Source organism: Telopea speciosissima, chromosome 6 (genome assembly GCF_018873765.1).
Source record: "Telopea speciosissima isolate NSW1024214 ecotype Mountain lineage chromosome 6, Tspe_v1, whole genome shotgun sequence".
Classification (NCBI taxonomy): domain Eukaryota; kingdom Viridiplantae; phylum Streptophyta; class Magnoliopsida; order Proteales; family Proteaceae; genus Telopea; species Telopea speciosissima.
In genome coordinates this window covers 55200609-55228408 of record NC_057921.1, presented here as the reverse complement: position 1 = coordinate 55228408, position 27800 = coordinate 55200609, and the positions used below count along the sequence as shown (strand labels likewise).

The following is a 27800-nucleotide window of genomic DNA, read 5'->3' as shown; positions in this document are numbered from 1 at the left end:
TAGACCTTCAAAGTATATCTAATTTAATCAACAAACTAGTAATAGAAGCCACAAAAGGCACTACATGGGAAGCCAACCATCCAGGTAGAGTATATAATGGTAAGAAACTCACGAGCTGCATCCCCACTCTTCCACTGCCAAAATTTTGAATCTTCCTCTGCAAGTATTTTTGGTACAAGTCTCCAAATCTTGTAGCTATTTGGGCAGCCAACCAGGGTTCAACAAAATGTGACTACCAGAAGAAAAAGAGAAAGGGAGAGGGGGGGGGGGGGGAAAGTGAAACAAGATATATAACATCATAAATCTAAGGGATGGAATAGTTTTTTGGGTTGTTGACATTGCTAAATCTTCCTGATCCCCTATGACTAAAGATGCATGTTACACACTAAAATGTGGTCCTGTGTAATTACCCAGGGATAAAAAAGTGTCATCCTTAGAATTAAGTAAGTAACCAGAGCAACTAGAACAACCAGAAGTAAATCCTGGAAGGGATTTAATTCACTTTGAAGCAACATAATCCAACTAAGTTCAACTATTAACAAGCCATTGTGACACCCTTGGGTTTTTATAAAACTACAGGCATACTTAGCTTGCCAAACTCCCTTGCTTTGAACAGGCATCAGTCACACAAGAATACTCATTAAAACCTGTTATAAAAAGCCAGATATAAGACATGCAGTATCAAGAGTCAAGACCACCTGAAGAGCTTCTCATTCTCCATGATGCATACACACAGACAATCAAATAAAACTCCAGACCCTTATAAGCAAGCACAACCTAATAAGAGGTAGCAAATGATTTAAGAACAAGGGCAAAAAATAAACTATTGCTTACAGTTTACACACTGATAAAACATGACGTACAAAATTGCAGTACAGTGAGGTTTGAACAATCAACATCACTAGTCCAAGAAAAAACACGATAACTTTATCACCTTTTTCCCCAGATCGCTGCCTATACTCCTGGACTGACAGCCATATGGAGTGGGACTGAATCATAATTTCTCTGGCATCACATGCTTCACTTTTAGTCCTAGATACCAGACAGGGACCATCAATCCACAATTAAGAACAGATTATATGTCAGACACAATTCTTGATCTTGAATGGTGGGCCCTAGTCCTGACCCTCCTGATTCCTACTGCTTATGCATGATGGATCCTGTAACTATCATACCTATTATTTATACAGATCGGCAGCACCATTTGCAAGAGCCTTGAGCTGCCCAATAAAATGAATAACCTTAATTGCTGAGAAGCTAGAAAGCATGCTTACATACAGACTGAATTTCCCTTTGGTATTTCTTTGTTCTCTTCTTATCATTTCCAGCCATTTTGACATTTGAAACAGGATAGTTTTTCACATCCTTCAGATTCTACTAAGTAGAACAACATTTGTGAAGACTCAGCTCCTGCAAATAAAGCAGAGCCCACTGGACATCTAACAAATTTTGCTGCAATAAAACTTCCCTGGCCAGTATTAATAATTACACCCGTATCCTGCCATTTCCTTCGATTTGACAATCAGGTCATCTGAAAAGACGATGCACTCATCTGGATCAGTCTGGGAGGTTCATAAATATGTCAAATACATGTTAGCCTCTTCTAAAATTGGAACCATCATGCCCCAGGCCTCTAAGGACTCTTTAACTCCTTTTTCTGCTGCCATTTACATTTTGCAGGATCAATTTACTGGTCCAGCTAGCTTCCATCAAATGTGGCTGCATTCCAAAATTTACCATCTACCACCATGCATTAAGATTTTTACTGTTAATATCTTCAGTTACTATACGAAATTTGGTAACTTCATCAAACAAGTCTTCAAACCGATTCCAATCATAAGCTCCATCCTCAGCCAATTTTTGAAATAGACAATGTAAAACAAGCATTTTGGCATTTTAATGAGTTTTCCTTCTTGCTTACATATGGTGGTCTCAGCTACAACTTTTTATTTTATGGAGAATCACTCATATTGACAGAGCTCCGACTAACTTCATCAAACCAGTCTTCAAACCGATTCTAATTGTAATTACGCAGGCAGGAATAGGAAGAAGAAGAACCACGCCAATCCAGCTCAGTTCGACAGGGATTAAGTCCAGCCAGCTCGTGGGCTTAATCCAGCCCAGTTCATGTCATGGGCTTAGCATTAGTTATCTTTTTTATTTTAAGTTGTTTATTTAGTTTTGAACTCTCTCACCTGTGTGTGGGATGTTTCCTATTAGAGTTTGATTTCCTATTTATGTTATGTTTGCTATTAGCGATTAGGATTCTACATTCCTAATCAGATTTAGGAGTGTGCTATTAGTTTTCTATGAATAGAAATTTCTTGTTCTTCTTTAATGGAGTTGCTGTGAGATTCAGATAAGGGTGGGATATCCTTGGGAACAGTGAGATTCTGGTCCAGGTTGTTGGTTGGAAGCCATTAGCTATCTATCCTCTCTATATACTCTTATTTTCCTGCAAGTAAGTTACTGTTTTAACTTCTCTATCAATTGATATTGCTGTCCTGTGATTGAATCCCTGATTTGAGTTTAATCAACCTTCAATAGTCCATCGATCTTCCCACTATTCTGTTAGTGTTTGATCTATATCAGAGAAGCCATTGTTACACACTGCAGATGCTCTGTTCTCAGATTAAGGTGATCTTTTGGGGTATTCAAGGCCTTCCTAAAAGAGACCTTCAACCAGGGTTTGGTGTAGATCAGAGCTACTAATCTGATTATATAAAATTTCTCCTGAGTTTACTCTGATTTGAGTCCAGAACTGAGGATTATTTTTTTGCATTAAATTTAATCGACGGATCTGATCCATATTTTGGGAATTGAAAGAATCAACCAAGATTTACCTTCAACCAAAATTGGAGACTAATCAGAGTCTCTGATTTCCTGCAACTAAATTCCTCCCATTCATGTACTTTGTGTTTCAGATTTGATTATTCTTTGATTGTGATTAATCCAACAATTAGATCACTGTTGTATTCTGGGGATCAACTATTCTAACTGTTTGTGAGTGTTGGTTAAAGTTTGATCTTCATCGGAGAGGGTTGACTTTTGTTGGCTTCCGATTTGGATTACTTGGGATCTTGTATGAGGTGTGTAACCTGAACCTAGGTTCATCCTACCTACCCCCACCAATGTAAGCTCTATCCTTGGCCAATTTTTGAAATAGACCACGTAGTACAAGTATTTTGGCATTTTAATAAGTTTTCCTTCTTGCTTACATATGGTGGTCTCATAGTACAAGATCTCGAAAATATCTTGGTCTCGTGAAGTCTCAAGATGAGACGGTAGGCGACACAAGATTTGTGCAAGATCTCGGTATCTCACCGAGATCTTGGTCGAGATCTTGTGGTATATCTTGATCTCGACCAAACCAAACTATAAAAAAGGCACCCTCTCGGCGAGATTTCGATCTTAGCTCGAAATCTCGCCTCGGTCTGTTGTGAAGGAAAAACACTTGGAGGTGAGGGTTTTGGTGCTTTTTTTTTGGCAAATCTCACCTCAATTGAAGAATAAAGCTTGGAGATTTAAAATTGAAGCTTCAACATCAAGAGAGGGAACTACATTGCATCTCAAGAACAACATAATATGTCATGGCCAGCGTTTGTGATTCAATCAAAGCAGAGCTTGATTCGATGATCCGGCCCGACACTCGTTTCATAGCTACTCTCAAATGGTAGGACTTGTTACACACTTACACTTGTATTTGTTTAATCTATGTCTCTTTCCAAGTTTCTAACAATTATTAACAAACCGTCAAACCATTACCATGTATGAGTATGAATATGATGTCTAATGCTTAAATGGTTTATGGTTTGATGTTTTTTAATTTCTAATACTTAATTAAGTTGTTTTACACCTCTACTTTAATTACATGTGCTCTAAATATTGTGTGGAATAGCCTAGAGTAGAGCCCATGTACATCGTAGACTACCAACCTAGAGTCCGAAGTCAAAGTATCATTTTGGGTTTGAATTTGTAAAAACTATGTTTCCATTGTGTTTAGAAGGCCTAAAATAGGATGCATGTCAAGTTTCAAGACCTATCTTGGCCATATGGCCACCGAAACCACCACTGAGTCAGGACGGGAAAAAATACACCAACTTGCCAAGATCTCGGCAGAACTTGGTTTCGTAGCCTGGTGAAACCGAGACCTAAAACCTTGGGTGGTCTTAGCTACAACTTTATGTTTCATAGAGATTCACTTATTTACAGAGCTCCATGTATGACTTCCTAGCTCCATCTATGACTTCCTAAATACACACACTTAGTTTTGAGGTTAATTAAATGGCCATGCTGTTTTCCATCTATAATTGACAATAGCTGGATAAGAACCAATGTAAACTATCATAGGTTTGTCTACGCTGATTGTACGGCCAAATATTGTTGATTTGCATGCCACATATCAACCATCTTCAAATTTCAGGAAACCCAAATTGTCCAACATCTCATTTCAATGTCCAACAATGACAAGACAAAGTCTAGCCTGCATGGGCAAATAGAAATATGCGACAAGACATACAAAAAGGGTGTACATAGTGCACGAGGCTCCTGCCATTGCGGGGTCTGGGGAGGGTCATAACTTGAACCCATGACCACTTGGTCACAATGGAGCAACCTTTTACCGTTGCACCAAGGGGCACCCTCAAAACATACAAGTAGACTGAGCTACAAGCAAGGAGGAAGATCAAACTTTAACCAACTCTGGGACCAGTAGATGACCTAGCAAGTGGGCATGGTTTACTCCCAAGGTTTAGTTCAAACACCATACTGCAACCAACGAGCAAAGATAAATAAAATTTATTGGGAAATTGGAACTCCAATCTGCCAAATTGGCTCCAAAATTAGGCATCAAACAGTATCAAGAGCATGTGCTTTAGCTTCTCAAGGAACAAAAACCGAAGATCCGTTTAAACAAAGGTTTCCAAAACAACGCCAAATCTAATACAGAGTAAGACAAGCTTTACTAGCTCAACAAGCAAACTTCTTAAGAAACAGTAATTCTTTTTCTCCTCTTAAATAACAAAAAAATACAAAACTAAGCAAGTTCTGAGGTTTCGACAGTCAGTTATTTGAACAGAGAAAATGTAAAAACAAAAAGAGGAATTTCGTAAGATCTTCAAATCTTCAACTCACCAACTTCCATATCTCGACAACAAGACCAAATTGGACTATTGGGTACACGAGCCCAAGACTTGAATTTGCATGCAGTAAGCAGTGGAATTGACCTCTGCCATCTCGACCCAAATCAAGGCTTCTCGATATATGTTCTTTCAAATCCTGTGCAGATCCATTAAAATGTGAAAGAGTAGTAAACAAAAAAACAGTTTTTATGCTTCCTTGCCTATGAATCCGGCGAGTGTAACCTCTTGATCTTTTTCTTCCCAGACAAACCTTTAGCAAAGGCTTCCACGATCCGCTGCTGGGACTCGAGAATCATTTCAGTCCGCTTCATCTCCATCTCCATCCGCATTCTCTCAATCTCTCTAGCCACCTCAATCTTCATCTGCTCCATCTTCACAAACCCTTCTCCCAACAGCTTAATCGAAGTAACCATCTCGGAAACCGGATTAAAATCTCTCTTAACCCCTCCTCCTCCCAGACCCCTACCACCATCGGTCCTCCGCCCAAAGCTGGACGTCGAGGGGGAACAACCATTCAAGTACCTAGGGTTATGGTTACGGTTCGCATTAGAGTTTCCATCGACGACCCTATCGAAGCCCTTGGACCGGAATCCCGTGACGGGCGGCAGAGCACTCGTGGGCAGACTAGGTATTCTAAGACGAAACCCTCTAACACCTCCTCCGCGGCCACCACTGCTACTAACCCCATTGTTAAGAAGGCGATGGAGACTGCGTGTATTGGTGGGAGGCAGTGGATCTTCCTCGTCATCTTCGACTTCGTTCTCGTCATCATCCTCATTGCCGTTGTCGTTGTCGTCGTCGTCTTCATCAGTACCATTAGAATGGGCTGTTGCAGAAGAAGGGCCTTTCTCCATAGCATCCATCTTGCGAAAGTAGACCCAAGAGGAGGAGAAGCGGCCAGGGTTGGATAAGGCTTTCTGCTTCTCTGCACGGTAGCGCTTGCGGAGCTTTTCGACCTTGTGGCGGCACTGGACAGAGGTCTTAGAAGGGGTGGCGAAACGACAGCGCCGAGCAACGGCGTCGGCGACTTCTTGCCAGTGGGAGGCCTTGAGGTTGCCACGGCGGAGGGTGTACCATTTCTCACGATAGGAATCAATGAGGGCTACAGTTTCTTCATGGGACCAACAAGGGGGAGGGAGGCGTCTAGAGGAAGGTTTAGGGGTTGGACAGGGGGCTGTGGTGGTGGTGGTGGTGATGGTAGTGGCGGCGGTGGTTGTGGTTGGAATTGGGGTTGGGTCTTGGGGAGAGGAGGAGGAAGCAGCCATGGATGGTGGTGGTGGTGGTGGTGGGGAACATAATGTGAGAACATGAGATGGTGGTGGTGTTATTAGGGGAGGGATGTGCGGCTGATTTCAAGATCCAAGATCCGCCACCGCTTAAGGGACGCGGGGCCGTATGACGCGAGCGTACGCAGCTTAAGCTGCGCACCCCCAACACCTCTCTCTGAGGCGGTCAGCGCTTCCCAGGTTTCTCCCCACCCCCCACCACCCTTCCCAATTGGTTGCCACCACAGCTTAGACATCACCAAATGCACCCCACCTCTAACCTCCCTATGGCCTAAACCACCGCCCCGGCTGTCTGTATCTCTTTGACTTTTTATTCAAATTTTTTTTTTGCATTTTTCTTTCTTTGGTCATTTGGTGGTTGGTCACTGGTTATTGGTGGCGTGCGTAATTCGCTTCTTGTTTGGGCTTTAAACGAAGGTTTTGTGGTGTGATGGGGGAGTTGGGTCTTCTGGTTCACTTCAATCTCTCTTCTCTCACAGTTGGGTCTTTTGGTTCATTTCAATCTCTCTCTCTCTCTGTCTCTCTCACAGTTGGGTCGTCTGGTTCATTTCAATCTCCCTCTCTCTCTCTCACAGTTGGGTCTTCTGGTTCATTTCAATATCTCTCTCATATGTCTGAGCCGTGGTCTTAGGCAGACTGGTCAAAGGAAGGTTTTCCAAACTAGACTGGTTCCGCGGTATGGTAAGTCACAAGACAGGGTACCGATCGGTTTGGTTTCTATTTGATTCAAAATATAGAATGTAGAAATCGAAACAAAACTGAATAAGAGCCTGTTTTCCAAATTAGAACCGAATTGATTCAGTTTAATTTTGGTTTGGTTTTTATTCGGTTTTGATTTGGTTTGAACTCTATTTTAGGTGTTTAGACCAACTTTTATATTTTCAACAACAAAAACCTCTTATTTGTTGGTATTATATTTTTTTTCAAACATTAAAAAAAAATAAAATTTATCATCTACATTGATTAAAATATTAAAAAGAATAATTTATTCGATTTGAAAATGAGTAATCCGATTCTGTTTGACAATTTCAATCATGAAAATGAACCGAACCGAAAAAATCACATTTTTCTAAACTAAAACGAACCAATTTGGTTCAGCTTGATTTGGCTTGATTTTAACCAAGCAACTTTAATTTCGCTTCTAAATTGACACCCTTGCACGAAATTATACTCTATGAATAAGTGAATCTCAAAATCCCCTACTCACATAAGAGTCTTATTTCAAGTTTCTTTTTTTTTGGAGGGAAGTGGTTCTTTGATTGAGAGTAGGGGTGTCAACGGGCCGGTTTCGGTTCGGGCTTTTCGATTTCGATGTGACTTTTATAGAAACCGAAACCAAACCATTAAAAAATATTTGGTTTCGGTGCGGTTTCGGTTTTGGTGCGGTTTGGTTTCGTGTCAGTTTCGGTTTATGATAACGGGTTGATATCGGTTTGGATTCGATTTGGTACCGGTTTTATATAACTAGTAAGGTCCAGTTGGTGCTAATTTTTCTTCTCTTTATCTTTTAAGTACATAAAATATTTCAAATACAATGCATCTTTGTATCCTATGTCCTATGGCCTATGGATACAATTGGTTGGGTAATCACTAACAAAGGATATGAGATAAAGTGAGAAACTATCACAACACATTTAGGGGGCAATGGGGCATTAGGCATTTACTGATTTACTCATTTATCGGGTTAGGTCGGTTCGGGCTACCGATGCACCATCGGGCTAGCCCAGACCAAACCAAACCATTTGCCTTTCTGGATCCACAAACCGAACCGAACCATTAAGAGTTCAGTCCGGTGTGGTCCGGGCTCGTTCAGGCTGGTTCGGGCCGATATCATCGGTTTCGGGTTGGGTATTGACACCCCTAACTGAGAGTATGGCCTACGCCAGGCTGGGAAGGAGGGGTAGAAACTTTTTTTTACATAGGACGAGAGAGATAGACACATTGCAGTGCTGACATAGGGTACCCTCTAGGGCAGAGTTCACTCTTTTTCCCTTATTTGGATCATCCAAATGGAAAAATAAGTTTATAAAAACTATCATACAAAAAACAATTGCATAGTTGACAAATATAGGAATACATGGACACAAATGGGGAGTCCTTGCAAATTCAAACCACGTTTTCAATATTAAAAATACACAGAAATGGTCAAGAAACATATGAAAATGCTTAGAATGCATAGTGAAGCATAATACTATTTGTCATATGGCAGTACATCGGTTAGAAAGATGGAAATTTACTTTTATGGCAGAATCATGAAAGAAATTTAAGGCAAGAGAATTTGAACAATGTATAATAAGGGAGTGAGAAGTTTCCCGCTCTTTTCTTTCACATAGATGTAGTATATCACCATGACAATTTCATAGATCTACTAGATTAAGACGGAAATTACAAGATAAATAGGTTTCAAATTTGTTTTGCATCCACTGCTTTTCATTTTGAATTACTCAATCCCCAAAGTTCATTATTATTCATGCAATGCAAGAATGAAATAAAAGCAAACTTCCAAAATTGCCCAAAAAATCTGTTCTAAACCATGATGGAGAAATAGGAGGGAAGGGGTAACAACTTTCTCTACATGTTTTTTTTTTTTTATTGTTTCTCTCACTTTTTTTTTTGACTGAGTTTCCTTCCACCCATGGTGAATGAGGGATTAGGAGGGTATTTTGCAACATACTAAACCTTAGGAGGAGTTTGTGAACCCTAGGATGGTTGGTGAACCTTCCTCTTTTTTTTTGGTAAAATTTTCAATTGTTTTTTATTCCAACAATTGTGGTGTATTTCCCTCTAGACTCGATGCTCGAAGCTATAGGTTCGTTTTCATATATTTTTTAGGGGGTAATAGAAGCTTTGATTTCTACTCCTAGTCTCCTTCAATTAAGGTGCACTTTCATTGAATTTCACAATTTTCAAAACAGTTAAATGAGCTTTGGGGGTTAAGTAAATCTTTTTAAAATAAAAAATAATGAATGTAAAACAAATTTGAAACTCATTTATCTTGTAATTTCCATTCTTAGTGGGTCTAAAAAATTTCCCTCAATTTCCCTCTCTATACATTGGTGTGGGTTGCCATAATCCTGACAAAACTAGAATTCTCTACACGGTAACGGTTGACCACAATTCACCATCTCAATGAGGTACAACTGCAAAGTTCTTATAAGTTCGATCCGATATGATACAAATAAAGATCAGGTGTCGGACAAAAAATGACCTATTTTTGAAATTACACCCGATATGGCTCGATTCCAAACAATAGACATCAGCTAAGACCAAAAAAGAAACCTGTCCGCATCAATATTGGCCGAGACCGATACAGACACCGATACTTATGCCTATAACCTTGAGAGCGTGGGGACGGAGGGCACAACGGACAGATTGTGATCGTGAGAATGTAGATGCAAGAATAAGGGAGACCACCAAAACGGTTCGTAAACCATTTAATACCCACATTTGTCTCAAAACACTTGCAACTTGATAACTTCTAAGGCTGGCTGGCTGGCACGAACTCAGCCCTTGTGCCATCACTATCTTATTCTCTCTCATATATTCTCAATTTGGCATCTGTCAGTCATAAGCACAGAAGCATCTCTCATCTATTACATAGTGCAAAGGTGTTTCCATCAGATTATCTATCTATTTTCCTTGCACATCAGAGCAATGCAATTGTTCGACACTTGAAGTGGACGTCTTCCCCCCCTGATTCTCATGTGAAATTTTATGTAGATAGGGGCCAATTTAGGTAATCCAGGCTTGGCAGAATGTGGGGGGAATTTGTTAAGATCACTGGAGCTATTTCTCTGTTGTTTCTCTTGTTGTATGTCATAATTATGCTTGCTTGGGTAAGACAATCTATTATTTGTTCCAAATTCTAAATTTTGAATCTAATTCTATTCCTTAGAGGAATAATTCTACAATTATGGCAAATTGTCTCTCCCATGCAGCAGTCCGATCATGTGCAGTTTGCAGATCTTCTAGCTGCTAAAGGAACCCGTAGTTCTCAAACTTCTGTTACTTGGAATTTAGTGCGTCAGTTATCTATTTCACTCCTGTACTCTGATGCTTGTGGAACTTGTTCCGCCGTTTATAAATAAGGGGTGCTGTTCTCTGTGCCGCAGCGCAGGCTGTGCCTAAGCACATAGGGGTGGATGCAATGACCACTCTGCCCCCTGAGTGGCAGGCCCATGTGCCTGTGCACAGCCTGCACTGTGGCACAGAGAACATTCTCCCTATAAATAAATAAAGCTTCTACCCAAAACAGAAAATACTTATTCTCTGATACACACTTCACCACAAGTTCAAAACAACTTCTGCACATCCATCACCCATGAAAAGTTGAAAAACAATCATCTTCCAGGTCTTTCGTGTTTCTACACATCCACGACACGTAATTCAAAGTGAGCACTTGAGCACAGTGTGTGTTTCAATCTATTCCATTTTATCATTTCAGGCTACCAATGGTTTTTCATATAGAACAGCGCTGGAATCTAACTGTTCTCACCTTTGGCTTCAGTGACAAAATTACTGACAACTCATACATTTCACCTGTAATCCACCCATCCATCTTAGCATCGACATCCATTGAAGTAGGCAGAGCACTGACAGACCACGGAGAAAGAAAAATAAAGTTATAGTTGATTATTCTAAACAATTTAAGACACTGTGAGATACCCTCCCTCTTAATAAGCCAGATCAAGTTCAACAATAAAATGCAACAAAAATGCATAAAAGAAAACCTCCAGCAGCATCAAAATTCTACGAGTGCAACAAAACCACCAGAACAATACCTCCAGAAGTAATTTGTAATCAATAAATCCAAAGAAACAACCCCTGCTATCAATAGATCCAACCTCCTAAATTAACCCACTTGCGCATAGAGCAGTGGTCCCTAATTCACAATATTTGCCCAAGTCACATGACCTAGAATTGTAAATTGTAGAGATACAAGAATTAAGTGCAAATATATGAATTTGATGTGTCCCCATCAGCTGCCAGCCTCATCCAACCTAAATCCATGGATGGATGAACTAACAGGATGTCTACCTATCGTCTTCAAATAACCCAGATTTTAGAAACATTAAGTCAGCCTTCAATGTGTAAAAGATCATACACGTACTGAAGAAAATGGATTCCCTTGCTCCAGGTCACACTACTATGGCTATGGCCACTAGGCATTATGTGCCACACCATAAAACCAAATGCCTGGCCTTGGCAAGCGGATGCAATCCCATTAATAGTAAGGCCTATATCGCATAGGCCGCCTGAACCTTGGGACCTTGCTGCACATAGAGAAAAGAAGGATGATCAAATTCAAAATGACACCTGATAATTAAATATGGGAATAATCATTATTTCATCAACTAAACAAAATAATTGATTGATAAACAGAAGGACAAAAGTTTTCCTTCAACCAATGCCCTTTAGTTGGCAGTGAAGGGCATTTCGGACTTCATACTACAGGGGGAAGGGGGAGTAGTTATGACCATCAATTCCAAGAGAATTCCGTCACTGTCGGTTAAGAAAAACTCTCCTAAACAAAAAGTATGTCCACATTCAGGAGGAAAGGATACTTGGTTGTAGTTAGAAATTAATATCATGAGCCAATCTTAATCATACTGTGTCACAATTCTTCTTCAAGACTTCTGATCCAACTCTCATAGCTGAGAATTGAACTACAGCTCCTTCATGACAACAGTAAAAAGAAGGGCAGAGGAATATATAGACAAGAAGATTGACATCAAGTGCATTCCTTCAAACAGAACATGTGTATATGGATTGGCAACGAAATGTATATCAAATACAGAAAAAGAAAGAAAACCACCAAGGAAAGGCTTGGGATGTCAAGGAGCAAGTAGAAAGCATTTAAGAACAAGGCAGGTAACAACCTCAACCCCAACCACCCACTCCCCTCACTCTTTTTGCGTCTCTCACTTTGTTGAAAAAAGGCTTTCAATGCTTACCCATATCCATATGGAGCAAGGAAAGGGGGACCAGGCATGAAGGGTCTCCGCCCTCGAAAACCAAGATATGGGTTAGGCCGCCTCCCTCGGAACTGTTTCAATCCAGGAATGTTGGTACGCTTGGCAGATACCTGCAAAACCATCAAAATTCCCACTATACTCAGAAAATTAAAATTACAGGCCAAAATATGCTCACTTAATTATAGATTCAAGGACCTTCAATTGACGACCATGCAACTCCGACTCGTTTAAAAGAAGAGCATTTTGAACTGCATCCACTTCGACAAATTCAACGTAAGCAAATCCCTTTGGCTGACCAAACTTGTCCGTCAAAATAGTGACTCTGTTCACCGTTCCACAAGACTGGAAATGCTGCTGAACTTCCTCAGGAGTACATGCATAGTCTACCTGAGGATTCAAACACAATACAACTAAATAAGACAGAAATAGTACAAAGCGAATAACAGAATGCAAAACAACTAACATACAAAGATAACAGAAAGTTACATGCATTGTATTGAGAAAACTAGAAAAAAACAAGACCTTTTTTTTTTCTTTTTATGGCTAAGAGAACAGTATTGAGAAAACCAGAGAAACAACACCTTGACATGACTATCAATGTGGATAGTATTGAGAACATAGTTGTCACGGTAACAAGGTGATGGTGGAGGGTAAAATAACCAAGGCGACGCCTAGGTGCCCTTTGCTGGGTGATGCCTTGACAACTATTGTTAAGATATTGACCGCATGTACCACGACCCCCCTATGAACCACAACATCTCCGAGAAAATAAAGAACCTCGGCCCCAGTCAGCAACAAATGCATAACCTTCCTTAAAAGAGTGTGAGATGTCAGCTTTGGAAGGAGTAACAATACGTTAAAGAACAAGCTTAGGTCTCATTTCGTCAAGGCAGCTTCTCCCCAGCAAGCAACTAGCTCTTAACATACCGATAATCAAAATTTAATCCAGCCATAAACAGTGCTGAATTTTCAACCGTTCCAAATTAGTAAGCGGTTGATGAATATTGAGCTCCTCATGCATACCCATAAACGCACTAAAATACTAATTCAAAGATTTGTCCCCCTGTTTAAAATTAAAATTTGTATCACATAGATCATAAATACGAGACATGTTCTTCATCCTAGGAAAAATTTTCCTTCAAGTCATCTCAAAGACTCAAACCCCTTTGGCAGTGGATTGGAACATGACATTTGCTGCAAGGGTCCATACAGCTCTACAACCATGCAACCACTCCTCATAGGCTTTGGAATCAGTAGAACTGTAGAAGGTTGTTCGTGCTGTGAGATACTTCATCTTCTCTTTAGCATTAATATAAACCTTAATCGACTGGGCCCATAACAGATAATTAGAAACTCCATTTGAGTTTGATAGTAGTGATCTGGACAGTAACATTGTCTGAAGCAGGTCCGGGGTCAGCCATCATACACAACGGAAACAGAGAGGTATCGATACCACTTCTGGCCAGCAAAAATATTTCTTAAAAAAAAAGTAATATACAACTTTTGAGTAGTCTCCAAGCCTGGAGATCTGTAGAATAGCAGGAGATACAAAACCCAACAAGACAACACTGACTTGATGAGAACTAACAGATATGCAACCCAAAATATCAAATCTGTACCTTGAAAAACCCACATAATGGGTGATTTTTAATTGCAGCAGAACCTGGTGTCAGATGGACACCAAAGCAGGATCAAAGGACATACTATTGGAGGGCAACAATGCCCTAAAACCTTATAGGATTCTGATGGTCAGATCCAAAGTAATTCCAAAAATCGACTCTGAAAATAAATAAAACAGAGTACCACATGGCCATAGGGTGATTTCTGAATCATGCTTCCCAAAAAAAATCTAGAACATGGTTACCACCAGCCTTTATTTGCATAAAAATTGATTCCTGTAGACAGATAACTCCATAGGAAACAAGATGAAGGTGGCAGATGCAAGGGGACGCTAGTTTATCTTCATATAATCATCAACTAGGGCCTTAGATAGAATGTATGGCAGCATAGGTTGCTGCAACCACAAGGACAGTCCTTTAAGAGACTATCAAAACAGAATTGAAGGTGAAGACTGATTATTATTATTGCTCTGATATCATGTGACAACAGAGAAATTAATAACCAGTCCTCACAAACCTTGAAGAAGAGACGAGGAGAAAAAGGTATTGTTTATCTTAACAACTATAATAGAGAAAACCAGATAAACAATACCTTTTTCTTTTTATGGATAACAGTATTGAGAAAACTAGAGAAACAACACCTTGGCATGACTATCAATGTGGATAACACTATAACAGTATTGAGAAAACCAGAGAAACACCAACTTGACATGACTATTAATGTCTCTAATGAGAAAATATCTACATGGATGCTGACTTTCCAGCTTAAATCCATACTTGCAGCTGAAAATTGCTAACCAAACCATTTGACAGCAGAGAGCAATCTACCCAAAATACCTTATTAGTGCTTCAACAGCTCCCGATCATCCAACACCCACAACCCAGCACCCACCGTCCTTAAGATCAGCCGACCAGGGAAAAGAAGGCTACATCAGTAGAAGGTAGGAAAGCTCGTCAAGATCCGTGAAAGCTTATTTTTCTCGCTCCAACACCCAACTAGAATTGAACTGATGCAGATTCAAGGTTCCAATTCAAGTACACTCAAAGGAAGAAGACCAGGCCAGAAATATGGCATGGGGTTCCTATGTGGACCAGTTTTCTGGTTCAGATTTGTCTGCGGTTTAGAGTTTCTGGTTTTCTCCAAAAGTAGAATCCCAGGGTCTAGTTTAAACTGTTATGTCATTTATTTTATTGTTTCTATGTTGCTTTGTTATGGCTGGAATAGTTAATATAAATAATAAATTCCAGTCCTGATTTGTTTCAGTTTTCATGAGTTACCATTTATCAGAGTCCTACCGGTTATGTCCTTTATTTTATTATTTCTGTTGTTTCGATGTTGCTTTGTTATGTCTTTAGAGAGAAGTGCCTACAGCCCTCCCTACGATTCTGAGATTCAAACAAGAGCTTTGATTTCTGATTCTGTGGACTTCAGAGCTTCATTCTGCTATGAGATGAAGGCCCACTGGAATTCCAGGCTGGGTTATGATGGGATTCCAGCCCTATAGATAAGTTGGATTCCTGATCATATATTCTCTTCTTTCTTTTCTTCTTCTGTCGTATAACAGGTCAGTTTCTGAACTTTCTTCATCCTGGGCATGCTAGTTTCTATTTCTAGCTCAGTTCTAGTTTCTAAAATCCTACTACCGCTAAATTTTAGTCTCTAAAACTGAGTTTCTATTTCTGTTTCTGGTTTCCCAATCCTAATTACTGCCTTTCAAAATCTGGTTTAGCCAATACATTCTCACCATTGATTCTGCTATTCTAGGATTCTATTCTAAGAATCCCATACTGGTTTGTACTCTCCCTTACCTGTTTCACATGCACCGTGGATACACATCATCATGGATTTTGTGCTTTGACTGTCTACTACAACAGGAGAAGCATAATTTTATATTTTGCAGTGGTTTATCGATTTCCAAACGTTGTGCATTTCATACCAGGTCGCAAGACCTTTGATGCTAGTCACATAGCTACTTCCTTCTTCAAGGAGGCTGTGCGATTACATGGCTTGCCAGATTTAATTTTCTCTGACAGGGATGTCCAGTTCATGAGTTACTTCTAGAAGACCTTGTGGACAAAGACTAACACTAAACTACAATTCTCTACAGCATTATACCCTCAGATAGATGGCCAGCCAGAGGTTGTTAATAGCTGTGCTGCCTTCTATGTGCTTATAACAAGACCTGCAATCCATACTTGACATTGTTGAGTTCGCGTGTATCAGTTTGGTGAACATTATAACATGTCGTACTTCATTTGAGATTGTTCTAGAGAGTCCAGACTAGATGGCCTATTGATCTTGTTCCTCTTCCCCTCACGCATAAGTCAGCATTGAAGTGGATGAGTTCATATGCCACATTAACAAGGTGCATTCAGAACTATGGTGACTAGCAATGATGTCTACTAAGCGAGGCTGATACTCATCGCACTTACGTGGAGTTTCAACCAGGTGATATGGTGATGATTTGCATTGCCCCAGAAAGTTTCCCTCCAGGCGCAAAAAGAAAGCTACACCCACTCAAGATGGGTCCCTACAAGATCCTAAAGAAAATTGTGCGTAATACTTATGCGCTAAAGAAGGTTCGAAATTGATTATAAAGAAACCTATATCACCAAGTAGTGCTAATTTCACCCTTTTTAGAATGGTTCCAGTGGCTACATTTATGTTAAATGTGGCCACCTGGGCCGTTGTACCTTTTGATTATGGTATGGTATTGTCAGATTCTAGTGGATCGACCACAAGCAACGTCTTTAACGTGGCTGATCTCACTAGGGTCATCACTCAGATGAAGGTGAACGGAGCATACATTGGGGCTGTCCCAAATTGCTACTACCTGTTGAAGATGAGATTGAGGAAGTCTTTGATCACAAATATATTGTCACTCCCACGGAGTTGGATTTCATTCCTTTCTTGTCAAGTGGAAGTACCGTCCAAGATCCGGGTACATATGGATTCATGCCGACAAATTGAAGCCATCAACCCCGACTTGTACGAGCAATACATTTCCTTCACACGTTCGCCAGGAGCAAATGCTTTCAATCTGGGGAGAGCTAATGCATATTCAAGGTTCCAATTCAAGAACACTCACATGAAGAAAACCATGACAGAAATATAGCCTGCAGTTCCTAATTGGGCCAGTTCTTCTGCTTCAGATTTGTCTGCGGCTTAGAGTCTCTGATTTTCTCCAAAACCAGAGTCGTAGGGTCTCGTTTAAGCTGTAATTTCCTTTATTTTATTGTTTCTGTGTTGGTTTGCTAAGTCTGGACTAGTTATTATAAATCCCAGTCCTGAATCGTTTCTATTTTTAGGAGATTCTGTTTTTCAGAGTCCTACCTGTAATAGGACTTCCCCTTTAGCCTGTCAGGCTACAGCCCTCCCCACGATTTTGAGATTCAAACAAGAGCTTTGCCTTCTGGTTCTGTTGACTTCAGAGCTGTATTTTTCGGTGAGATTCAGTGGAAGGCCTGGTGGGATTCCAACCTTACAGGTCAGGTGGATTCCTGATCATATCTTCCCTTCTTTCTTTCTTTTTTCTCCTTCCCCATCACAAAACAGGCCAGTTTCTGAACTTTCTTCAACCTGTGCATGCTAGTTTCTATTTTAGTTCTGTTCCAGTCTCTAAAATCCTACTACCACTTTACTTTTTAAAATTCTGGTTTCTAAATCTGAGTTACTAATTCTGGTTTATGGTTTCTATTTTCTGTCTGGGTTTTGCTAACCTGCTAAAAGTGGAAATTCTTCCATATCTGTAAAACTGGACATTACTGTTCAACTTTGTTGGTTTGTTCTCCTTGACAAATAGATCATTTGACCAAGGGGCTAGCCAGATCAGATCTGTCCTTAAATGAGTAATCAACTTTCCTTACTTTCTGGTTTGGTTCCTACATACCTGCGATTCTGGTTTACATGAGGTTTTTTCAACCCTATCTTTAGGTGAATTAGAATACCCTGTTATGAGCTGCCGAATTACCATCTGGTATCATAATGTAATCAGATTTCCTTACCAAGAAACTAGACTTCACGTAACCAAAATGAATGAAGAGTTCGTGTAAAGTAAGATTTAGGAGCCACAATGACCCAATTTTAAGAGTTTATGTGAAGCCAGATTTAGGAGCCATGAATCCTATTCTCTTGTATCAGGGGAAAAGAAGATGCAAAGAATATCAAAAGCTTTAGCAGCACAAAAGAAAAATGTAGTAGTTCTGCAATATTCATTTACAACAAATCAAATAGATGAGAAATGCAAGTCCAACAACCCATATGAGTGCATGGCTGCATGCGCACACACGAGAGAGAGACCTGTATACTGAGAACAAAAAACACCAGTAAAACCTCCTTCCCATGGTTGACACATTAGATACAAGTTCTAGTCCAACTTACCCACTAACAACCCTATGTTTCTCAAACTCTATCAGATAAAAGAAATAGCATGGGTATTATGTTTGGCAAAGAAATTGTTTAGGAGATTATGTTATGTGAGTGGCTACATGAAATAGCAGGAGGGGGAAAAGGGTAAAACACAGGACAAAAAGATGAACACTATAAAAAACAGAAACATACAAGCACCATAACACAAGTGCACATATGACATAACGTTAGCCTTGAAACAAATAAGAACAGAGCAAAAGGATTGTAGAACCTCACATTACCGACATATATTGATCGTGAATCCACTTCCTCTTTTTCAGCCTGTGTTGCAGCAGCACTAGAGGGATCTTTATGCATGACAAACATCAAAACATGATATTAAAACATAGCCATTATATTATAGAAGCATGAAAACCAGTAACTATAATACAACCAAATGGAACAAGACAGTTAAATAGTAGGCAATTCATCCAGTGTGTTTGACTGGGATGAGGCATGGTAATAGAAGTTGCATATTCTCCATGAACACAGCAAAATTATATATCATGCATAATAATTGTATTTTGGACAGAAATATATACTGTACCTGATATAACATATCTTCAAACGTGATGTAGATAAGTCACTTAGAGGACTTATTTTATTGAAAATAAGCCTTGGGACGGATTGCGTATATATTGGGCCTTTGATTCTATGTGTTTATTTTGTAATTGAACAATTTAATGAGCCTAAAATATGAGTAGAAAGTAGGAAAACGGGATTTACTTCATTAGTTTAGTTAGAGTCCTGTTTTGAGTCTGTTTCTTTCATTATTTTAATTTCCTAGTCAATTTAGGTTACCTTATTAGTTTAAGATTGGGTTAGGTCTTTCCTTTTTAGTGTCCAAGTCGATTTTGAGTCTTCCATATAAGTTTGTAAGGGAGGCCAGTATTGTACATGAAGTTTATTTATGAAATATTGGCTTGAGCCTTTGTGAAAATCCTGAGATAGGATGGATGAGATGCCCAGGCTGAGATAGCCAATCCCACCTTTCCTCATTCCCTTACCCCATCCACTTCCATCGGTTCTTGAATCCAAATCCTAATTTTGTCCAAATAAATCTCAAGAGTGCTACAAGCTGCTAGGATTTCTTGAAGATTACCAAATCAAGATCATTGCTACTTCATGGAATGAGTGGACAAGGAAAAGGCAACAGATGAAAGTGAGAGAAGTTGACCACCTCCCTACGGCAATGTGACCTCTCCCACGTCTGACCACCTCCCGGTGGACACTGCCGCCGGCTCCTCCCCCTCCTTCCCCTCTCTCTTCTCCTCCCAGCCCCTCCAACACCCCCCCGTCTTCTCCCTCCCCCCTTCCCTCGGCAAAAAAACCTGGAACTACCTTTCCCTTCTTGAGATGGCCACTGCCTCCATTTCATCTCTCCCTCCACCGTTGGAGACAAGAAGGTTGGCCTCTGCCCTAGTGGCCTTTTGGACACTAAAATCTCCAAATGGAAGCATTATTTGGTAGGTCACTTCTTTGGGAGTCGACCTCCTTTCAACATAGTCAAACTATCCTATGCAAACGATGGAGACCTCAGGGTTTGTCCGATGTTTACCTCTTGGACAATGGAATTTCATCTTCAGATTTTCTGATGATGAGGACAAAACGAGAGCCCTAGTGGGATGCCCCTGGCAAGTAAGGAAAAAGCCAATCTTCCTCCATCAATGGGACCAATAATTGTAACTGAGCAAGGAAGACCTGCACTCCATTCCTTTGCGGATCACTCTTCCAAGCCTTCAGCTCCATTTTTGGCGTGAAACTGATCTCAACATCATGGTTCGGTGATCGGCAACCCTCTCTACTCTAATGATAGAACCAAAAGGATGGACCGCCTTGCCTTCGGAAGGATTTGCGTTAAGGTTTTTGTTGATGCCCCTGTTCCATCCGTAGTCACGGTTGTGGATGACGAAGTAATCGCATTCCACCAAAAGGTCCATTGCAAGTGGCTTCCCCCTCAGTGCCTGACTTGCAAAGTTTTTGGGCACCATATGGAAGGCTGCTCTCTCAAAAGTCGTAGTCCTGGTGTCGAGCTCGAAACAAATCCTCCGCTTGTTGTGGTGAGAAGAAATGCCACCCCCCTCGCTGGTGACTCCTTATACCCCCTACCAGAAACATCCCATTGGCCTCTGGCTCCTGGGGCTCTAGCCGTGGCCGGAGAAGAAGCTGACATTGCAAGCCTCGTCGTAAGGAACTCTCGGGGCTCTAGCCGTGGCCGGAGAAGAAGCTGACATTGCAAGCCTCATCGTAAGGAACTCTCGGGGCCCTAGCTATGGCCGGTAACATAAACTGACTGGGAAACTAAAATAATGAAAGAAACTGACACAAAACAAGACTCTAACTAAACTAATGAAGTAAATCCCGTTTTCCTACTCTCTATCCATATTGTTCAACCGGCCATGAGGCCGAATGTTGGGCAGTTAAGAAGTGTCATATTGATAAGCTTTGTGTAGCAGAGATGAGGATGTTAAGATGGATGTGTGGAAAAACAAGGAAGGATAAAATACATAATGAACATATAAGAACAAACTTGGGAGTTGCGCCGATCAATGACAAGCTCCAAGAGAGTCGTTTAAGGTGGTATGGTCATATTCTATAGAGGCCTACGGACGCCCCTGTAAGGAGGAATGATATGATTCTGATTGAAGGAGCTACAAGAGCTAGGGGCAGACCTAAAATGACCATAGGAGAAGTGGTGAGGAAGGACATGCATAGTCTAGGTCTTGTTCCAAGTATGACCTTGGACAGAGCCGATTGGAGGGCAAGGATCCATGTCGCAAACCCCATTTAGCTGAGTTTCTTCCGATGTGCTGGGTTGTGCCTCTTTCCTCTTCCTATCTCTCTCTCTCTTTTTTTTTTAGAGGATTCAAGTATCCGACCCCATTAAGTTGAGATAAGGCTGAGTTTGTTGTTGTTGTTATTGTTGTTGTAAAGTGGCCAATTACAAAGAGAACACATGGAATCAAATGCCCAACTCAAGGCTTATTTCCAATAAAATAAGCCCTCTAAGTGACTTATTTGCATCACTTTGGCTCAAATTGAGCCATTTATCCAAGCTAAGCCGCATGAATCAATTGAATCAAGCCAAAAGTAAAAGTACCCATACTGTCCCCAATTCCAAACTGCCAGTAGAGGGATGCAAGGGTTAGAAAAAGAGATTACAAAATCTGTTGTAACCAACTCGGTTGGAAACAGATTTGCCCATTATTATATATCTACATTTTCCAACTTAACTTCAATAACTAAAACATAACCCTCACTATATTTTTCCCTACCAACAATTTCTTACGAGGTAGCATAGTTTTATTTTGGTTACAATTTGAAGCAGTACTCACCAAACCAGGTAAGTAACCTTAGTTAGAGTTATAAGCACTATGTGGTGTTCGTAATGCTAATAGTCCAAAAGAAAATAACAGGTCCAAAGGTTCTTTTCCAGACTCGAGAATCGGCTTCATTTCTTCTTCTTCTATAGCAGCTAGCAGGCCTGTTGAGAGCTCAGGATTGGACGGGACCCTGACGATGACTATCGAATAGCTGTTGGTGGGGAAGAATCTCCTTTCCCTTGATTGCTGTGAGCCTTCGTTGCTGAAACTGGACTGTCTAGGATCAATATAGGGGACAGACTACCGGAACTAGTCCGCATCCCAATACTAGGCATCTTTGGTCTAGGCTTTGACCCAAAAGTCCACTTTGGATTGAGAACGTCCCCCCTTTTAGGTAGTAGGAGGATTCATAGGCTGAACTTGACAGGTTCCGCTGCGGAAAGCCCCTCGCTATACAAGTTGTGTCACCACATTCGCATATTGACTCAACTAGGGCGGGTAGCCAAAGTAGCGGTGATGAAGGCTCCAGAGGAGATTGACTGGAACTGGAGTCTCACGGCGATTTAGCAGCTTCTTTTTTTTTTTTGGCCAGAACCAACACCAAATGTTAGGCTGTAAAGAAACAACTAATTATAAGTAGGAGAAAAATTCTCTGTGGGGTGAGTGTATTGCCCACCCTCTGACACAAAGGGGAGCGAAATGACCACCCCAACCCCGTGAAAGGCAGAAATCCCTCCCAAATGTGCCAACTCGAGCGCTCTAATTGGCTCCTGCGCACACAGGGGGCACACTCCCCCCACAGAGAACGCCGGCCCTTATAAGTAATATATAGGCTCATTAGTGTGATGCCACAATTTGGTAAGCATCAAGGGAGCATCATACATGAATAAACTCGCTTGAGAATCAGAAACATAATTTGAAGTTACAAAATGATCAGCTCTTTTCTCACATCCAAGCCAAACTAACTAAAGCAAAAGATTGGTTAATTAATTAGTGAAGCAAAAGCATTCATTATAAATAAGCAGTAAGCAGGAGCAAACAGTAGATGACGAAAATACCTTACAAAGCAATCAATTTAATTATTTTTAGTATAATTTATTTACTATTTACAGCAGGAAATCAGAAAACTTTTTGTCTCCGGCCAGCCATGTCAATACGAAAAAGGAAAACATAAACATAAAGAGATACAGAGACAGAGAGAGATACCTTGAACGGCCCCCATCTCCTTCTCAACTTTGGCCTGCATCTCACGAAGAGCACCTGCTTCTTCTTCAATCTCCTTAAGCCTCTTCTTCATTTCTTCCAGGTCCTATAAACACATATAAGAGAATAAATTATTTACCGAGCCTTGTCTCGTTCTATCCGTCATTAGAGAAACCAAAAAGTGAGAAACTAGGGCAAGAAATGGTAGAAAGAAACTACAACAGAAAACATAAATCAGAGTTGCAAATTACGATATCAGAGAGAGAGAGAGAGAGAGACCTCTTTAGCATTAGGATCCTCTTCGTTGTCGGCAACGGACATGTCGACATCAGCTTCCATCTCTCCTTCGTCAGGTATTTCTCCACCGTAGACCTCATGCTCATGTTCTTGCTCGTTGTGCTCCTGCTCTTGTTGTTGATATAGTTGCTCCATCTCCTCTCTTTTACTCCTTCCCACTGTCTCAATCTCTTCTTCTTATGCTTCTCGATAGAGATTTTATACACTGTCTCTACACTCTAATCCGTCCACGATTTCGTTTCAGACTTGCAGGCAATGGAGGGCCGAGGGTAGGCTCCATGTTTATCTAATACATTACAACTTAAGCATTTCATCAACCCTCGATGGATCCCTTTCACTTTCAGGGATAGACTTTTGATTTGATTATTCGTGAGGGATATTTTCGTCCAAAAAATTCACTCAGTACCCTAGTTCCCATTTGACACACGTGTTCGATGATCGATCAGTTTTTTGGCTCTTGGTCCATCGGTTGGGGTCGACATGATAAAAGATTTGGATACCAATCCAATGGCAAGATTTAAAAATCTGACTTGGTCTCATTAATGGTTGGACAGACGTTGTAAAAGAATTAAAGTTTTGGATACCGATCCCACGTCCTCAATAGGATCCCGGCTGAGGTTTGTGATAAATTAGACTCTAATCCAACGGTTGGTGTTGTTTTCACATCAACTAAAAAAGATTGTAAAAATTTTTGGGGGATAAGTGGAGAAGTGAACCCGACGTGAATCGAACACGCAACCTTCTGATCTGGAGTCAGACGCGCTACCATTGCGCCACGGATCCCTCTTATTTTGTTAAGCTAATAATAAATATATACCTTAAATTATGTACATAAATTAGATTTCAACCATGGCATAAGTAAGCAAACGAACCAAGTAAATCCAAAGGTGAGCCAAGAATGTTGATACGAATCTGTAAGAATTCCTTGACACTTGCATTCTCCCAACCCTTAAGATAACTGAAAGCATTTTTACCAAAAAAATTAAAAAAGATAACTGAAAACATCGTTTTTTGACATGATCACACAAAGGTAGTAGTCAATATGCCAAATAGAGACAATGATAGCTCCACAAGACTTAATATCTGAACAATGTGAACCAATTCGTTAAAAAAAGCAAGAAAAAAAAATAATAATCTTAATGACAAAGAGTCGCAGTCTAGATTAAAGTATGAGACACACAAATAAAATTATTGACTCCACTCCGAACTGATCCAATCAAAGGTTGAATTCGTGTGAGGTTGCAGTCTGAGGAAGGTGTTACGCATCTTGCTTGGTCCACCTGGTAGATGACTTCAACCATGATATGCTAAACAATCTAAATCATATGCATCATGATGAACAAAACTAAAAAGGAAGGATAGAAAGATAAACTCACCTCTATCTAGATGCGTTGCAATGTTAGTATAAGTGGGTTAAACACATGCTAAAAATTATAAAAACGTTACTGCCCAGGAGAGTATAACATATCACCATCAAAACATAAAGGTTAGATCTCAAGCACATACTGGAAATGCATCACACAATAAATAGAGAACAATCATCACGAAAATGAGATAAAAACCCTGGGAAATTTGTGCACATGCAAGATTAAAATAATAATCGTAGATACCATCTAGGATCTAGCCTAGACATGTGAAAACATGAGAAAACGAAAGGAAAAGACCCAAAATAGAAAGCATTGATAAAAACAGTGAAAACACGATTGAAAACTTCATCAAATGTTAGAAAATCAAATGACAAAAAATAGGACTTAAATGAAAAAAATATGACATTAAAAATATCAACTGAATAGGTAAATTAGAATAAAAAATTAGCAAGAAGCCACAGAAAAATTCCATAAATAACAATTGGAAGATTAAAGGATCCATTGAAACATGATACAAAAATTCCTAAATAAAACAAAAAGGAAACATGCTCCGATTTATGACATGTCGCCATAACCTCACTATGGGCAGCAATGACAATGTAACCTTAGTATCTCACAACACAATCAATGAAATTGAATGAAGTAAAATCCAAAAGAAAATAGACTCACCTATATTTAAACCTTGTGAAGAGTATAGGGACGTTAGAGTAAGCTAGATTCATGCTTTGAGAAGCTCAATTTGAGAATACCGCTAGGCACTTACAGAAAAGCAATGAGATTCTCTCTATCTCTTTTTAGGGATTTTCTCGAAGTGTCGAAGATCCTTCTTAAACTTTTAAGATCCTCAAAAAGTGTGAAAGACTTTTGATTTATAGCTTAGGATGTTACCCACGTCCAAGGCAATGTTCTTCATCCAAACTCTTACAGATTTTCTTGATCTTAAGGGGATTAGGTTGGTAGATTCCATCAAGTAACCTAAGGCAAAGTTGTAGTGGGTTCCAACCTCCTTGGTGGCCTCCACTACATCCTTTAGGGTCTTTGAGTATGTCTAGATGAGTGTTTAGGCTGGCAAAGGTGAGATAAGTCCATTCCAAACATAGACTCAAGAGTCCATAATTCTGGAAAAACCCAAAATCAGATGTGGGAATGGAATCTATTAGTACTAATCAACAAGAGCTGAACAATGTAGGTACAAATACTTGCAGGATACAAAGGTGAACCGAGTCTCGCCAATTCTGATGATTCAGGGAGTGGCCACCTAGATAAGAGCCTAGAACCCATAAATGTCTCCCTCTTTCAGGAGAGAAGAATTCCAATGGATAAGGCTTTTGGTATGCGCAGATCTCTGAATAAGTATCAAGGTTACAGACTGGAAAGGTGTTAGGCATCCAATCCACCCCACCCCGTCCGAGGCCGATCTCCTTTTATTTAGACCTTTCTTAGTGCTTACTAGTCGTACTAAGTAGTCATATATACTATCATGCATAGTAAAGTAAATAAAATAAAATCTATAGAAAACTACAACTTAAATTAAATACGCAATAAAAAAACTTGACTTGTGTGCAAATTTTCAGTTAAGATTTGTTTTTGAAATTATTATCTTGATGACATCAATGAGTGCCTGTAGAATACACAGAAAGGCACCATGGCCAGCACATTGTTGTCTTCTGCAAGTCGCAAAACACATACCACTCATCCCCTTCAAAACAAACATTCTGCAACTCCAACTCCAACTCCAACACTGTGGGAACATTATGGCAGTGAAAATCATCCTCGTGCCTCTGCTTATTCGTGTTCCTTTGCATAAGATAACAGTTATTGTGGTAATGATCAGTAGCTTATTTCACAAACCCTAATTATATTTTGAAACCGCATCCAAGTTAATTGGCTCCCATTTGAGTGATTGCTGCTAACCACCTAGACTTCTTATGTGGATTTAGAATCTCAAACAATTCACAAGCTCTTCAAAGTCCATTTCCTCCCTTATAGGGGGTAGAAGAAAGAATAATTGGCGAATTGGGTGATGCAGAACCAAGGGTGTACTCAAGGAAGAAAAAAAAGAAGGTTGTTTCTTGTGTGATGAAGATCAACCCAACCTTAATGGGCTAGGACTATTGATGTGGATTTGATGTGGATTAAATCCAACATCATAGGCCCAACTTTTATTAGTCCTAATGGGCTTTGGCCTAGGCCCAAGACTAAGGCCCAATCCATGCAAGTTGGGTTTGGTCAATCTATATTTTTTAACATGTGTTATGTGTGGGTGGTAGGTATTGTCAATAAAGGGGGCCTTATTGTCAAATGAAGGTTCCATTGTCAAAGGAGGCTCCAATGTCAAAGTTAGGTAGGAGTTGGTGGTAATAAGTCAATAGTTAGTTGTAATAAGTCAATGTTTGGTAGGAGGTTTCCTAAAGTCAAGTATCAGAAAAGTTGGATTTTGATGTCCTTTCTTGGAAGCTTTTGCTTCTATTTATATGTAAGGTTATTTTCAGCCAAAAGGGAAACTAGGATAATTGAATATTATTGTAAGCAGTTGCTTTCTTTTGAAGTAAATCCATGGTGTTTTATCCTTGGTGATGGAGCTGGTGTGTGATCCAAGCTGACTCCTTGCGGTGGAAAATCGAGGAGTTTACTCTTCAGTCATTGTTCTCATTCTTCTCAAGCATTCCAGCCATTAGAGACATCACCTTTTTAGTCGAAACTCATTATTACTACTTGTTGTAAATCTGTTGCATCACCCCTTTACTTCCCTATTTTCCTTATACCTATTTCCCTATAATTACATTACCCTTACCCTTGAACTATATCACATCTTATTAGACCATCCCAATCTTAACCCCATTGAATTGAACCTCTTTTCCCCTAATTCAGATCCTGTGTTGGGACTGATTGAACTTTCATTCCAGTTCTACATTATTTGGTATCAGAGCCATAACTCTAGAAGATAACAATCAAACCCTTCCACCTGCTCCAGATCCTATGGTAACAGTGATCGCTATGTTTCAGTAACTCAGAGAAGAACAAAAGACTATAAGTGAAAGACTGTTGGCCTTAGAAGAACGGCAGCGCACTTCTCCTCCTCAAGGTTATTCAATCAATCACCTTTTTTGAGGAAGAGAGATATCAAATGAGGTCCGAAGTTCATCGTAATAATCGACGAACACCTGAAGGCAACCAGCAG

General features: G+C 40.1%; 2 protein-coding genes and 1 non-coding gene across 3 annotated transcripts; all 3 read right to left on the bottom strand.

Moving 5' to 3' along the window:
- Nucleotides 1-4985: 4985 nt before the first annotated feature.
- On the bottom strand, nt 4986-6706 carry LOC122665293 (protein FIP2). Its single transcript, XM_043861408.1, has one exon. The coding sequence runs from the start codon at nt 6404-6406 to the stop codon at nt 5342-5344; it is 1065 nt and encodes a 354-aa protein (XP_043717343.1). The 5' UTR covers nt 6407-6706; the 3' UTR covers nt 4986-5341.
- A 4477-nt stretch (nt 6707-11183) lies between these two features.
- On the bottom strand, nt 11184-23441 carry LOC122665080 (polyadenylate-binding protein 2-like). Its single transcript, XM_043861143.1, has 6 exons — nt 23235-23441; nt 22959-23061; nt 18667-18737; nt 12598-12789; nt 12382-12512; nt 11184-11700 (listed from the first exon to the last, which is right to left on the bottom strand). Exons 1-6 carry the CDS (start codon nt 23385-23387, stop codon nt 11652-11654), a joined length of 699 nt encoding a protein of 232 aa, XP_043717078.1. The 5' UTR covers nt 23388-23441; the 3' UTR covers nt 11184-11651.
- A 522-nt stretch (nt 23442-23963) lies between these two features.
- On the bottom strand, nt 23964-24035 carry TRNAW-CCA. The gene has a single exon. It is a non-coding gene; the product is annotated as a tRNA-Trp (tRNA).
- Between the last annotated feature and the right edge of the window lie 3765 nt (nt 24036-27800).